The sequence below is a fragment of the Hippoglossus stenolepis genome, chromosome 14, assembly GCF_022539355.2.
Source record: "Hippoglossus stenolepis isolate QCI-W04-F060 chromosome 14, HSTE1.2, whole genome shotgun sequence".
Lineage (NCBI taxonomy): Eukaryota > Metazoa > Chordata > Actinopteri > Pleuronectiformes > Pleuronectidae > Hippoglossus > Hippoglossus stenolepis.
In genome coordinates, this window is record NC_061496.1 from 19,620,320 (window position 1) to 19,635,927 (window position 15,608).

General features: G+C 41.7%; 2 protein-coding genes across 5 annotated transcripts in view; both read right to left on the bottom strand.

Annotated features, from left to right (window-relative positions):
* Positions 1–2,906: 2,906 nt before the first annotated feature.
* Positions 2,907–6,925, bottom strand: hsd17b7 (hydroxysteroid (17-beta) dehydrogenase 7). The gene is made up of 9 exons (XM_035176627.2): positions 6,775–6,925; positions 6,266–6,472; positions 5,935–6,027; positions 5,688–5,802; positions 4,617–4,811; positions 4,407–4,520; positions 4,240–4,296; positions 3,359–3,457; positions 2,907–3,274 (listed from the first exon to the last, which is right to left on the bottom strand). Exons 1-9 carry the CDS (start codon positions 6,876–6,878, stop codon positions 3,179–3,181), a joined length of 1,080 nt encoding a protein of 359 aa, XP_035032518.2. The 5' UTR covers positions 6,879–6,925; the 3' UTR covers positions 2,907–3,178.
* Positions 6,926–7,760: 835 nt separating this feature from the next.
* Positions 7,761–15,608, bottom strand: part of ddr2a (discoidin domain receptor tyrosine kinase 2a) — a 30,942-nt gene continuing 23,094 nt past the window's right edge. The window contains exons 5-17 of one of the 4 annotated variants that reach the window (XM_035176626.2): positions 15,374–15,521; positions 14,276–14,378; positions 13,140–13,323; positions 12,808–13,048; positions 12,505–12,570; positions 11,457–11,593; positions 11,139–11,259; positions 10,774–11,006; positions 10,107–10,234; positions 9,794–9,991; positions 9,470–9,704; positions 9,191–9,340; positions 7,761–8,768 (exon numbers count right to left, since the gene is read on the bottom strand). In XM_035176626.2, the coding sequence (XP_035032517.1) occupies positions 8,637–8,768; positions 9,191–9,340; positions 9,470–9,704; positions 9,794–9,991; positions 10,107–10,234; positions 10,774–11,006; positions 11,139–11,259; positions 11,457–11,593; positions 12,505–12,570; positions 12,808–13,048; positions 13,140–13,323; positions 14,276–14,378; positions 15,374–15,521 (2,076 nt within the window). In that variant the 3' untranslated portion in view covers positions 7,761–8,636. Of the gene's footprint in view, positions 8,769–9,190; positions 9,341–9,469; positions 9,705–9,793; positions 9,992–10,106; positions 10,235–10,773; positions 11,007–11,099; positions 11,311–11,456; positions 11,594–12,504; positions 12,571–12,807; positions 13,049–13,139; positions 13,324–14,275; positions 14,379–15,373; positions 15,522–15,608 lie in introns of all 4 variants that reach the window. The other 3 variants (XM_035176625.2, XM_035176624.2, XM_035176623.2) reach the window with 3 other exon arrangements.

Sequence of the window (15,608 nt, forward strand, 5' to 3'; positions counted from 1 at the left end):
AACACAGAGCCTTCTTGCTGTATAGGGATATTGCTAAACAATGGCTGTTTTTCAAGGAATAAAGTGTATCTAGTAGAAGACTTACTGTTCAGATAAGTGAATAAAATTGGAAAATTCTCAGCATCTTCACAAAATTCACAAAGGATGTTAAAGTTTTTAGAATCAGTTATGTCCCACCCAGCAATGTTAGATTTTAAAACTTAGGTTAATATATTTATCTCCTAAAAAAGGCATTAAGCCTGACTCATTGATCATTGCTGGTATTTTGGGAGTTGTGGCTGCTGGTGTTTGACCTTAAAAGGGAAGCCCTACCAGTTGCTGATGGGTCTGTTAGTGAACACTGACCTGGAGAACAACTGACTCATGGCTTCTTAAACAACCTGTTTAAATACTGTCACAGTCACTCACCGTCAGTCTGATCTGTTTGGAAGATACTGTGGCAGTAGACCATGCCACGGGGCTCTCACCACAGCAGCCAGAGACGAACCATTCAGGTTTTAGCATCTTTTATTATCATCAATCAAATTTTAGTTGTATAGCCCATATTCACAAATCACAATTTGTCTCATAGGGCTTTAACAGGGTGTGACATCCTCTGCCCTTAACCCTCAACAAGAGTAAGGAAAAACTACTAAAAAACCCATTTAACAGGGTAAAAAGAACGTAGAAACCTCAGAGAGAGCCACATGTGAGGGATCCCTCTCCCAGGACGGACAGAAGTGCAATAGATGTCAAGTGTAAAAGGAGAACATCATCAAGATAAAGGTTTTAGCAGCATTGATAAGGGTAAACATTTTGAAGCATAACTGAAGGTCAATGAATTGATGGATTATTGTCAGTAATGGTCAAGTGTCTGAGGAGAAATACTATGTATCGAGCAGTCCTACTGCAATCATAGTCTACGGTCAGCAGCCAGCAAGATCATGATCCACCATCAAGATCGGATGCCACTATAGTCCACAGTCATTGTCCACTGCCGCCATTAGGATCCATCATCAGCTGCCACCTCGATCGTGGTCCACCCCCATTATCAGATGCCAACACGATAAAGGATCCGCCATTATTATCACGATCAGCCAGCATGATACAGAATCTGTCATACTGGATCCACCATTACGATCTCTGATACGCGATCCACAGATCTTAATCCATGATGTGGCCACAGCTGCGGCCCTGGATCTGCAGACGATAAGGCAAAGGGACTCCGGGGAAGAAGTCAAGTCAGTAATATGCAACGACGAGATATGAATTTCTTTGATGTGATAACAGTTGAGAAGAGGAAGGAGAAGCTGGAAAGAGAAGCTCAGAGTGTCATGTGTCCCCCGACCTTCTAGACCTATTGCAGCATAACTAAGAGCAGGTCTAAGACAAGCCTGGACAAGCGCCAAAACACACACGTGAACAAACAAACAAACAAACTTCAACTTAAAGGGACTAGCTCAGCACTAGTGTTTCTCCTGTGCGTGTTCTTCCGTGTTCTGTGTGTCTCCCATCTTGAGTGTCTGAGTTTCTTTTCTGAGGCAGCTCCACTGCTGCCTTTTAAACCTGAGGCTCAATCAGCTAACAGCTCTCACCTGCGCTGACTGATCCTCCAGGTGAAGGTGAAGGTGCTCTCCCAGCTACCTCCACAGAAACCAATGTACAGTTTCATTACCTTCTTACTCACACATAAATACAACTAAATCCTAAAAACAGGATCGCGATTTAACCTTAAATAACACATGTTTAAAAGAGTCCATACAGTTGTACTATACGAAGTGGCTGTGCAGAATTCCCTAATAATGAAATTCAACTTAATCCGTTTTTCTAAATTCTGCCCAGAACGGTCTCAATTAAAAGTCCACAAAGTTTCAATTAAGTTAATTGAAAAGATGATTGTCTTCAGCAGTTCCTGCTGGTTTTACTTCATTATCATTCAGGAATCTGTGGTCATTCTGGAAAATCATGTGATATTAAATTATATAAACGTTCTTGGTCCAAAAATGCTAAGGAATATTGAATGTAGGGGCTTAAACAAAGCAGACAATAGCTTGGTGCCCTAAGGTGAGAGGAGGCCCTCAAAAACAGCTAATAGGTGGCTCCTCCCACAATTTTGTGATCTTTATGTAGGGGTTCAGTTGACTGACTTCATGCTGCATATATGTCTTTTCTCCAGAAGTGACCTCTTCAAATTTACCCAATCAACCATTTGGGTTTTATTAGAATTATCCTCCAAATTTAATAATAATTTTTTATTTTATTAAATCAAATTCGGTTTATTGAAGCTACATTTGTTTCTCACACAGATATCATACTGGTCTTAGATAGTTAGACGACAGAGAAGATAACTATTTTCCAGAGTGTCTCCATCTGGCTGAAGAGGGTACTGAAGTGACCCAGCCCACATGTGTGATGCTGCCAGTCTCACAGTTCCTCCCTCCCTCCTGAACACACTTTGGAAACCCGGTTATTGTTCCTGCGCATTCTTCAGAGATGACATCTCCAGTCAACAAAGCTATGATCGAGTCCTACGCGCTCATGGTCATGGTCATGGGCACGTTTTTCATCTACTTCTGCGGGATGGTTTGGGCTTTTTGTAACCCGAAACTGAGCGGAGCGGAGGAGGAGTACGGGACCGGGAAACAAGCAGCGGAACACGGGGACCACGTCTGCGCCTCACACCCTCCACAGCGGAGCCTCAGGTGCGTCTGTGAGCACATGGCACCGGCACCGCCATACACAGCAGAGGGGTTCACTCAGACCACCTACGTTAACTTCTGGGATGACACTGACAGTCTGCTGTCAGACTGCACCGCAGTTTGTCGCGGGGATCACGGGATTAACAACATTGTTGGATATAGTCCCTCCTGCACCGCGTAGACAGAAACGTGGTCCACCATCCAAGTATGCCTAATTGCAAAACTGTGTTGTTCTCCTCAGCTCTCTGCCAAGCCATCACGACAGACGTTTTATTTTGAGCACGATACAGATAAAACAGATGCAAACAGCAAAATTAAACTTCAAATAATTGCAGTCACTGCAATTTGTTTTGAATTCAGATGTCCATGGAGGATGGTTAATTCTGTAAAGTCTGACATTGTGCATGCTGCAGAAGTAAAATCTTTCTTTCACAGAACTGAGTGATATCCATCAAGATGATCCAGATCCTGCAGGACCACTGTCACACATGTTGGGTTGGTTATATTTGTTTTTCCTTAAGCTTCTTCCTTACTTCACTTTCCAGTTGCAGTAATTTCTCATAAAAAACCTCTGACGTTTCCAAATCGACGTCCATCTGAAAAGAGGACCAGGAGACACAAAACTCAGACTGTGAACTACTTGACGTGACTATCTAAACGTATAATCTGTTTTGCCGCACCTTCCGTGGTTGTGTGTAGTTGTTGCCCAGTCCAGATGTTAAGCTGTGGTACTTCACTTGTGGGTCCAGTGATTCAGGATTTTGCTTAAACATCCAAAACTACAGGAGAGAGCAGCAATACAGAATTTTTTTTGTACTAAAGAGTATAGATATAGAGCTCAACAACATAGTTCCGGAAGTAAAAGTCCGATTCATTGTCTGAGTAGAGATCTTGATCATCAGACACAATATTGTAACCATCCAAGGTAGATTTACTATAAGCGACGAGATAATGAAACAATGTTATCTACTCCTGTGGAAGCACGACTCCATATGATATCAACTACGTTTGAAAAAAATAACGTGTTTTATCTGCAATGTAAAAAAAAACCAACTACACTACCCACAATCCTCAGATGTGACAGTGAAGTCTAAAATTGGTGGAGCTTGCTGTTTCCATGGAAATGGTTACCACAACCTCGAGAATCATGTTGGCTACGATCGGATCATTCCAGGTTACTAAACTAGTTACTACACTATACATTATATACATACATACACGAGACAAACTATAATTTATTGCAACAAGGTAAAATTTAAGAATACACACTGGAAGTCATTGGAAAAGGATTGTTTGCAAAGGTTTATGTAGTTCCTTCCCTCTTTAAATAATTATGTACACACTCTTGTATCTTTACTTTTTTTTTCTGTTTTCCAATATTTTTTGCTACGAATCAAATGTGATATGTTCACAATCCACTGCTTAGCTGGTTGGCCTGTTTCCAGGATTAAAGGAATTTTCCAAAACGTTACTGGAGTAATTGAATGGGAAATATACTTCCAGAACTAGAGTTGTTCTAAAAGTCACTTTTTCACTTTATTAGACATTTTCTTTTACATACCAGGGCTTCAGCTCCATTATAAGGTGTCAGGGTGAAAGTGTTGGTGAACATTCTTATCTGTGATCATGAAAGACGAAAACGAATGACTCAAAAACTGATTTCATACACACAATATTAACTGGAGGAGCAGATATGTGTCAGTAATTTATGTTGAGAGCTGCACTCACAAGCCAAAAGAGAGGCATTAGCAGGGTCCAGAGGAATGCTGGGAAAGAGGGCAGGATGCCGTAGGTCAGACTGGTCATCACAAAACCAGGACAAATCACAGATGAGTACAAACCCTGGAAAGCAAAAAGGCAGAAGGATCTCGATCATCAAAGTCTTTTAATTGGCATGAGACATACGCAACACAACATGTGATGTGTGTGAGAGACGACCTGTTTGTTGTAGTGTGTGTTGAGCGCCAGGCTGAGCAGGTCGGAGGCATATTTGGAGGAGCTGTAGGGCTGGGTGCCTCTCAGGTGCTGTACGTCTTCAAGGTTAAAAGCTGAGCGGTGGGCGTTACTGGAGGAGGTCCAGATCAGCTGTGAGGTCCGACCTGTGTGGCACAGAACTGGCTCCAGCTCCCTTATCTGGGCCATAACACAGAGGGCACACGACAACATCACGTCATCATGATAAGTCATTAAGCCTTAGTTCAGCTATAGTTCTAAATAACAAAGCAAAGAACAATGTGCTTTTGTTTCCGCTGCAATTTGTATTTTAAGGTGACAGAATGTGGCATCCTGCTGATTTGAAAAAAGAAAAGTTAATTACATTTTAAAAAACAGTTTTATCTATATGAGAAACAGGTGAAATGTAATTCTTTCAAATATGAATTCACTTTTACATCTTGAACGGACTCTTAAGATATAGCTTACAGGCAGCATGGACAATAATATAGAAAAAATGTTCATGTACACAACATGCCCTTTTAAGATGAATGAAACTAATCAGCAAATGTAAATTCCCCTAAACTTTATTGACTTTATTGAGAGTTTTCAAAAGGACCCCACTAAAAGTCACTTTTTCTCTAACTGTCTAGAAAGCAAATTAGCAATAAAGATACATTTCTAATCTTTTGAGCAGGTTCCTCTTTGATGGCAAGTTGATATGACGGACAGAATTCCCCTGCAAACGCACACTAAGCAGAAAACTGTCTGCAGTGACCTTATGGCTGGAACACTGTAAATTTTTAATGAGCATCACTGATCAGTGACAGTCGGATCTAGTATCACCTATATTTGGTCCACAAGGGCAAACAGCTGCCAAGAGAAATGAAGGGAATGTGCATTAGTTCTTCAGGAGAAGAAGAAGGACAGGGCAAGGAAGAGAGGCAGAGTGTTGCCCGAGGACTTGAAATAAGCTGCAGTGTAATGGAAGGAGTCTGTTGTATGATTAGAAAACGTGTGAGAAAGTAAAGCAGTTTTTAGATAGATTATTTGGTCGACAAAGTAGAAGTAACTGACTAGTAGGAAATGACCAAACAGGTTGGTTGCAAAAACTTCTTGCAGGCCATCAGAAGTGATGTCGTCCTTCTGCGTCAGAATCCCCTCGCCGGTGGCAAACATGGTAACGATATTGCTGAAATAGAAGCATCATAGAAATAATGTAGATGACCGAAGCATTTAGGATGGGTCAGATTATAAAACTCCATCACATGGAGTGACATAGAGGAGCTTCATGACTCAGGAGCATCTAAAATCAATAACATACCTGGAGAAGAGGCCTTTGAAAAAGGCTTTTACATCAAACTGTGGGTTTGGCATGATTCCTGCATTCAGGTAGAGGTAATCTAACCGGTTATACCTGCAGATGACAAGCAAAGGCACAGATATGTATTTAGTTGCTTTCTAACACACAAATAAAGAATCTGTTCCTCGTTATTCAAATCTGTGTGTGTGTGTGTGTGTGTGTGTGTGTGTGTGTGTGTGTGTGTGTGTGTGTGTGTGTGTGTGTGTGTGTGTGTGTGTGTGTGTGTGTGTGTGTGTGTGTGTGTGTGTGTGTGTGTGTGTGTGTGTGTGAGAGTGAGAGGCCTTCCTACTACCTGAGCTTGACCTCCCGTGCGGCGCTGATGACAGAGGAGATGCTGCTGGTGTCCAGCTGCAGCAGGGCCACCTGAGCCGTGGGGTGAAACGTGAGGAGGGCAGCGCGAGCAGCCTGAGCCCGACGCATGTTCCTGCAGGCCAGACACAGCTGCAGGCCTTCCGAGTCCTGCGAGAGGAGACGCTTGCAAAGCACCAGGCCGATGCCACTGCAGGGAGACACATAGCATGGACACGTGTTACTATAAGCACAAAGTACCTGAATGTTCAAGATAATATTTCATGACACATTCTTGTACTAAAAGTAACATAACTGGGCTGCCATTTTGTCTGAGACTATTTTTATAGAGATTTCAAAGAGGCAAATAAATAACCAATATGTAAATAATAGAATGAAATACTAAACACATCCTAAAATAGGATTGAAGATATTGAGAGAAAGTTATTAGTTTTTTCCACTTGAGATGCCAGACTTCAGGTGTATAACAACAACAATAAATACAGTCATTACCTATTTGCTCCCGTCACCAAAACCACCTTATTCATCTTTTCAGGTCCAAACTGGAAACAAATGAAACAGAAAACACAAATTTTACAGGCAAATGTTCTTAACATGCAACAAGTTCTGTGTCTGGTCCATGTGTGCCTGTCTCCAGTCTCCACCTCCATCCTGGGATTGGACACTCCAGCGAGATCCAGCCAATGAGATCCTGACACCATCTGGTCAGCTTCAAGCACCGCCCACACAGTATACAATATACAGCTCTCATGAATAAGACAGCAGCTCACACAGAGAGAGGTATTCACTTCCCTGTTTAAGTTTTATTTTGTAATTTGTCCATCAATGTACAACTTTAGTTTATATAAAAAAAAACATTCTCACTGAAAAATTTAGTACAAAGTTTTAATAAAACTATAAAAAATATGACTTATCAGGGTGCAATAACATTTTTGCAGCTCTACACTCATTTATGACACTGTGAAGATGTAAATGCCATGAAATGACTTAGGAATTTGTCTTCAAACCAGATAGTACACGAGACTGTAAAGTAGTGAAAGATAAAGGCTGAGACGCCATGCGCCATGGATAGAAGTGTCTTTAACGTACGAGGTAAGTGGGACAAAGGCCTCTGATAAGAGTGCAGAAACTGTAAATACAGCCCATGTAGCTCAAACAGTGGTATGCAGTATGACGTTCAAGCTATTGGAGTAAAACAAAGAACACACAGCTTTATTCCATATGGAAAAACACAGGAAAACACGTAGATCAGTAACAGAGAGCAAGTTGACTGCTGATAGCTAATTCCCATTGATGAGTCCTTAGGATGTGTTCGAATGAGCTAAACCACTGTGTGATCTGCAGCAGTCATAAGTCATGATTTATTACTCAATGTTCTTCTCCATTCCTCTTTTAAAAGACAATTTACTTTCTCTTCTTCAACATCCACAACACACTCAGTGACATCTCTTCAATGAAACAGACTGAAAACATACTAGTAACCAACACAGCACCACCTGGATTCCTGATTTTGTTTGACAAAGTAAATGACATGATATTTCACACACATCAACTTTAAAAGCATATTAATACACAAAACATAACCAGACACACATGAACATATAAATACAAAATACAAAATATTGATATTTGAGATTTAGACTTATCTATTGAATATACACAGGCATATACATGTCGTGTTCAGATCACTGTAGGAAAACTGCAGGGAGATGAGAAGGACCGAGTAACTCTATGTTCTTGTTTAAACAACGTGTGGAGGTTTGTCTGAGCGACTGAGATGAAACACTTGAAATATAATGAAATGTAACAGTAATGGATCGCTGCACTTTTTCCTTCTACATTCAAGCAGTCCTCAAGAAAAAAGTTCTTCTACAACGTTTGTTTACCGAGCACGGTGGCAACATGGGAAATCTAAACTCATATCAACAAAATGAACATTTTATTTTCAAAAGTGCCGTAGGTCACTTGCTACATTTAATTCTGACTTGCACAACATGTGTCACCACACAACCGTAATCATCTTTGTTTCATGTGTGTTTTTCAGGGTTGGTGTACAACTACACAGAATTGATTTTCTTAAGAATATCTGCCTTTCTATAAGACATCTTGTCCAATGTGATTGTGCTGATTAAATTCAAACTGACACACACACAAAATGTCTCTGCTAGTCCATCTTTGAGGTGTGTTAAGTCCATGGAACAGTGTTTCCCAGATCGTAGCTTGTAGCCCACAGGTGGCTCTCACCCCCAAGACAAGGCGAATTGAACCTGGAGTGTCTCTCCTGCTTTAGTCGAGCACCACTTCTTCCAGAGAGGAGCAGACTGGGAATCACTGTCTGAAAACATAGCCCCGGCTTAAGGCTGTATTTCCAGGAGGGCTTGGTGTATTTCCTGGAAGGAGGGCCGTTCTTTGGTGTTCCTCCTCCAGCAGCTCAGCATGATCTTGTAGAGCGGGTCTGGACACAGCACAGGCTGAGGCAAGTAGATCTAGACGATAAGGAGGGAGAAATTAAGGACATGGATTTACTGGTTACCTACGCCAAGGAGGTTATGTTTCCGCTCCTGGTTGTTAGTTGCTTGGTTTGTTTGTTTTTAAGCAAGATTATGCAAAAACAACAGAACAGATTTCCCACAAAACTTGGTGAAAGGATACTGTAAAGGTCGGAATCCATTAAATTATGGTGCAGATCCGGATCAGAGGTCGGATCCAGGATTTTCATTTCACTATCTTTAACATTGCGAGATAGGGCGAGTTATTCATGGATCTGATTCAAGGACTGATTATTAGAAGTGTGTGAAATTTGGTGCATCTTGATTGAATTTACGAGGACTTTTGGGCCTTGGCGAAGGTATGAGCTCTAATGAGTGGCAACCTAGTTTATATTTGTAATGGTTGTAATGGCACTCACCTGTCTTTTCTGGTCCCTGAAAAACTCCCCTGTGTTCTCTATCACCTGCTCATCAGTGAGCTGAGAGTATGGCTGCTCTTTGCAGAAGTTTAGTATCTCCCACAGGGTCACCCCGAAGGCCCACACATCACTAGCTGTGGTGAACTTACCCTGCAATACAAGAGGGTGTAAATAGTGATCAGCACAGTCTGCATATATCTTTCAACAATTGTACACAGGGGGCGCTGCACAAACATGATTGTGAACATGTTTCTTTATAGTTCAAGTATGAGTCCTCACCAGCAGGATGCTCTCCCATGACATCCAGCGTATAGGCAGCACGGCTCTGCCCTGGATGCGGTAGTAGTCACCGCTGTACAGGTTCCTGCTCATGCCAAAGTCAGCTATCTTTATCGTGTACTTCTTGCCCACCAGGCAATTTCGCGTGGCTAAGTCCCGATGGACAAAGTTTAGAGAGGAGAGGTACTTCATCCCTGATGCTATCTGAGTGGCCATGTAGCACAGATTACTGAAGCTGGGAATGAGAGAGAAGATATAGTTGAATTGGTTGTGAAGGAAAATAAAAGAGTTGTAAGCATGTATTTACAGCAGCCACTTACTCACCTGACAATAGGTGCGTTGCTGAGCAGAGCGAGCTGTCCCTCGGGTTCGTGGCGGGACAGAAACTGGTTGAGATCTCCGTTCTCCATGTACTCTGTGATCATACACAGCGGGTCGCTGTAGATGCACACAGCTAGGAGGCGAATGATGTTGGGGTCCTTCAGACGCGACATGATCTTTATCTCTTTCAGGAAGTCATTCCTACCAAGATAAAATCATATGCTTAAGTTAAGTGACTTATTTTACACAGATTCAATTCAGAATTATATCAATGTCATATTTACAGCACAGGCTACAAGAGGCACCCAGTCGATACCTGGCATTTTTGTTAGCATCTGAACGGAGCATCTTCACCGCCACTAAAACTGGCACGTCCTCTGGGATGTCAAATAAAAACTCTTTATTCATGAACTCCTGCATTCCATCTGCTTCACACAGATGCACCTGACAGGAGAGGAGAGGAGAGGAGAGGAGAGGAGAGGAGAGGAGAGGAGCAGAGCAGAGGAGAGAGAGGAGAGGAGAGAGAGGAGGAGAGGAGAGGAGAGGAGAGGAGGTGTTATGATGTTAATTCACCTCAATTCAATTTCATTTTTAAATCACAACATACAATATCTCAAGGATTTTTTACATATTCAGGTTATAAGTATGTGTGTAGGTAGTTTTAAGTATAGCTCAGTTTTTTTATAAATGGATAAAAACTCACCTGTATAGAATTTTTAGAGTTTTAATTTTTTTATGTTTTTCATATTTTCATTTTATTGTTTTAATGTTGTTCTCGTATCTGTTTTGTTTGATTGTGTTGCTGATTATGATCTGGGTTTTCTATGATTTGCTACTTTGCACTTATAGTTTATTTTGTAAAGCACATTGTAACTCTGGTTTTGAAAGGTTCTACAGAAATAAAGTTTATAATTGTTATCATTATTACTATTTCTTTTCTTTTTTTTAAATAAAGCTTAAGAAGTCTGGTAAAGAGTACACACTTCTCCAAACTGGCCCTCTCCCAGCTTCTCTTTGAATGTGAGCAGTTTTCGTGGGAACTCCTCCACTGCGACGTCCTTCCCTGACAGCAGGTCCATGGTCAAAGCAGGGATGGCATACGTGTTGCCTCCTGTCACACCTTGCAGGTTCACAATGTCTGCCTCTGCATAGTGAGGGGCCCCATCCTGGACAACAGTAGCTATGGTGGATTTGGATGCTGCTGTGCTGGTAGAAGCTGGAACACATTAGACAAGATTTAGCATGTTTATTGTGCATATCTTTTTTAATTGATGTGTATATATGAAAGCAGACGTGCATGTCCACCTACCAGGCTCCTCTGAGCTCTGTGCAAACTCTGGCAGCTTACATATGAGGCGTGACGGCTCCTGGTAGTCTGGACCAAGGGGGAAGATGCGCTCGTAGGTGGAGTTGGACTCCTGTTCACTGGTCGTGCTCGACTGGTTGTGGTTGTAGGCGAACGTCTCGCTCTGTATTGACAAACTAGCAGTTAGTTCATCGTCCAGCATCCGACGAGAGGCCTACAGAATAAAGGATGTGGGGGTGAAGGAACAGGTCTAATCACCTCCCGAAAGAGAACTCAGGAATCTAATTGAAAATGTGCAAAATCTATAGTATTTTTCAAGTATTTTTGTTGGTGTAGCTTTTGAGCAATTGGTGAGCTCACCTTCTCCAGCATCTTCTGCCACACCTGCCTCCACAAGATGATGACGATGATGGCCACAAGGATGAAGATGATGGCCACTAAACAACCAATCAGAATCCTGGTGTTGCTGTCATCTATTTTGTGGGTGGGGTCATCTTCTGAGGAGGGGCAGGGAGATAGAGATACATTTTTAATGACATGATGTGGATATGAGGGATCATACAGTATATCTGCAATTAAATCTGACCCGTCCTGAAGCATGTGCACATTCAAACACTGAATTACATTTTAATTAAAAAAACTTTTATGAAAAGTCAATCACAAGCAGATCATTTGGCTTATCTAACAGGTTTAATATTAACAATAGTTGTTTTTCATTGAGGTGTGTCAGCCCAAAGTGACAGGACTTACTGACACACCCACATCATGCAGAACCAGTTCTTTATCAGGATTAGTTCAACCCATGTGTGCGTCTTTTGCTATTTAAAAAAATTCTAATTGTAGAGATATATTTAAATGTCACAGTGAGAAAGATGAAGGTTTACACATTAAAGTCAATGATGACTGAATAAGACAGAGCCACAGTAACACCTGTGCTTTTCCTGCTGTACCGTGTCATAAAGTGTTGCGAATCTATGCAACATACTAATGCTACACAGTGTGTACTGCATACAGCATGTCCTCCTTTTTAGCATTTAGTATTTTTAAAGTATGCAATGTGGGCAAAGTTGGACGTCAATCCAAATGCACTCAAAATTAAACATTGTGTCTGAAGATTTAATGATTTATTTTTATCAACTAAATTTTTTCTGGTAGTCTCTTACAACAACTACTACTTTATCCTATCACTTCTCCAGTGTGAGGACACCACATTAAAAAACTATCAATAGAAAAATGGATTTGGGACATCCTGAACAGTTTTTGCACGTTATATTTGTGTGGCAATGTTGGACAAATGAATAAGATATATTGTCCATTGTCATACATAATGCAGGATTATTAACTGAAACCTGTTTCCGTCTATTATTAGTTGCACAGACTTGGGTGTGTGGGTCTTGAGATCACTAACCTGGTTGTGTGTTGGGTGGCAGTCCGGTCTTGGGTGGAGCCAGAGTTGTGTTGTACATGGCTGTGTCTGAAAGGGCAGATGGTACAGAGCTGAGCAGAGACAAATTATTGATTTTAATAAATAAATCAAAAATTGCTTTAATAGTTTCTTTTTAGGTAGTGATGTGAATTCTTAAACATATTGTTTGAAAATAGGATATTACACAAGCATCACTTGTGCTCATCAAATGTGAAAATAATGAAATAATAAAACCTAAGAATATACAATGAGCACATACATATCGTGCACACAGTTCTTCAGTACCTGACTGGAAAGTGATCTCACTGAACAACATCCAGGCATCAGCAAAGTAGAACTGGCATTTGATGGCACTGGCCATGTGATTGGCTAGGTTGACTGTGACAAATCGAGCGCTGGGATTCTTCTCATCCACCACAGGGCTGAAGGAGAGTGGCGGGGCCTCCCAGTCCGACTCAGAACGGAAGTAACACACCACCTGGCGGAAAGCCTTGACGTGCTGGGAAAACATGTTGTTGCAGTGGACCTGGACCCGGGACACATTGAGGGGAGCGTTTTAGAAATGATGAGAGATGTAAACTGAACTTTTGTGAAAGGATGATCTTGTGGTACATCACCTTCATGGTGGTGAAGTTCCGCGTCCGGTCAAACTCAAACATGATTTCAACATATCCACTGGGGAAACTTTCATTGTTCCAGCCCACGTAGTCGTACCCGGGCCACACGTTGTAGACGTGACTGTGTGTAAAATCGTCCAGACCACACACCCCATCGGTCAGCTGACCCAAGCCCTCTGTCATACTGAGAAAAACACAGATAAGAGGTAAGCGGTAGAAAACACAGATGGCAACAGCCTGTCATGTGTCTGTCTGTTAGTTTGTAAACAGGATTATGCAAAAACTACTGGGCAGATTATTATGAAACTTGATGGAAGGATTTGATATTGGCCGGAGAAGAACACATTCTGTTTGGGAGAAGATTTGGATCATGGGGTGGATCCAGGACTATTTTTTTTTCTTTCTTTGACATTGTGAGATAGGGCGTTCATTCATGGATCTTAATTTAAAAAAATCAGACATGTTTAGTGGACTGATATCTCTGAGCATGTGTTGTCAAATAGTTTTAACGACACAACTACTCAACACTAGAGGGCAGCATTACAAAACCAATCCCTCACTCCTACTGTTGGCTGAGATAATATGGGCCATTTTCTTTTCCCTCTCTCGTGTTCCTGAGGCCTGTGTCATGGAGGACATTATTCACCATATCATAATCCAAACACTAATGAGACTCTGAGTTGTTCATTGCCGTGTTGAAACTTTCTAGACATGGTTGACTCAGTCATTCCCATGAGGTATTGCTTAACAGTAAACCACCATGACCCACTCCCTACCATCTGACTCTTTGCTTTCACCATGGTGACCAGGCAACAAAGAGGTGAGAATGACACTTTAACTTCCCTTGGCAAATAACGGACTAACTGTACTTTGCACAATCCAGTCTCTAGTGTTTACTTACAACGTATTGCACAATCCCTCCTCTGGTGCTTATAATATCTTTCATATTTAATTTTTGTTTCCTATTTTCTTATTTTTATATTAAAACTTGCAAAAATACACCACAGCAAATTCCTTCTACGGATAAACCTGCTTGGCAATAAAACCTGATTCTGAGGGTGGTGAGGGAGGATAAGAGCAGTGGTGAAGCAGTTCAGTGGTGTGAGAACACAGTACACACAGTAAAACACACATACCTGTGGATGACAGCTCCGTCATAGACAGAGTCGTTGAGATAAACAGGGTAAGCAGGCGAGCTCATCTGTTCTCCTATTGGAGCGTTGTACGACACAAGACCATCTGTAAAGTAGATTTAGTATTTTTTGGTGAGTCCAACACTTCGAACTCAAATGCTGTGAAATTTGAGATTAAAGTGAGAATGAAAGGAAAAGAACAGAAGTGGGGAGGTGTCTAATACTGGAAGAAAAATGCGTTGTGTCATTATTGTAGTGGGGCAGCCCGGTGGTACTCTGGCTTCCTCCCACAATCCAAAGACATGCAGGTTGGGAATAGATTAATTGAAACACTCTAAATTGACTGTAAATGTGAATGTACTGTAAATGTGAAGGGTAATTCCTCTCTATACCCTTATCAATGCTTACAAATCCACTCTATACCTTCATCAGTCCTTCTGTATCCTCCCTATACTCTCCTTGGTCCTTACATGTCATCTCTATACCCTCATCAGTCTTTACGTGTCCTCTCTATACCCTCATCAGTCTTTACGTGTCCTCTCTATACCCTCATCAGTCCTTACGTGTCCTCTCTATACCCTCATCAGTCTTTACGTGTCCTCTCTATACCCTCATCAGTCTTTACGTGTCCTCTCTATACCCTCATCAGTCCTTACGTATCCTCTCTATACCCTCATGAGTCTTTACGTATACTCTCTATACCCTCATCAGTCTTTACGTGTCCTCTCTATACCCTCATGAGTCCTTACGTATCCTCTCTATACCCTCATCAGTCTTTACGTATCCTCTTTATACCCTCATCAGTCTTTACGTGTCCTCTCTATACCCTCATGAGTCCTTACGTGTCCTCTCTATACCCTCATGAGTCCTTACGTATCCTCTTTATACCCTCATCAGTCTTTACGTGTCCTCTCTATACCCTCATCAGTCCTTACGTGTCCTCTCTATACCCTCATGAGTCTTTACGTGTCCTCTCTATACCCTCATCAGTCCTTACGTGTCCTCTCTATACCCTCATGAGTCTTTACGTGTCCTCTCTATACCCTCATCAGTCCTTACGTGTCCTCTCCATACCCTCATCAGTCCTCTCTCACGTCTTACCCAGCCATTCACAGCCGTAGAGCTCCACTCTCATGCAGACGTTCATGGAGTGGTCTGTGACGGGCATGAAGCGGACAAAGCGAGCGATGATGGGCGGCTCGAGGTCCTTTAGTACAATGTCATAGGCGTTTCGGTTTCCTTCAATCACCTGCAAACAAACACACAAAGGAACTCACTAATGACTGAGAAGAAATGGCCCCTTTATATCATAATGAAAAATATTGATTTAGTTTAA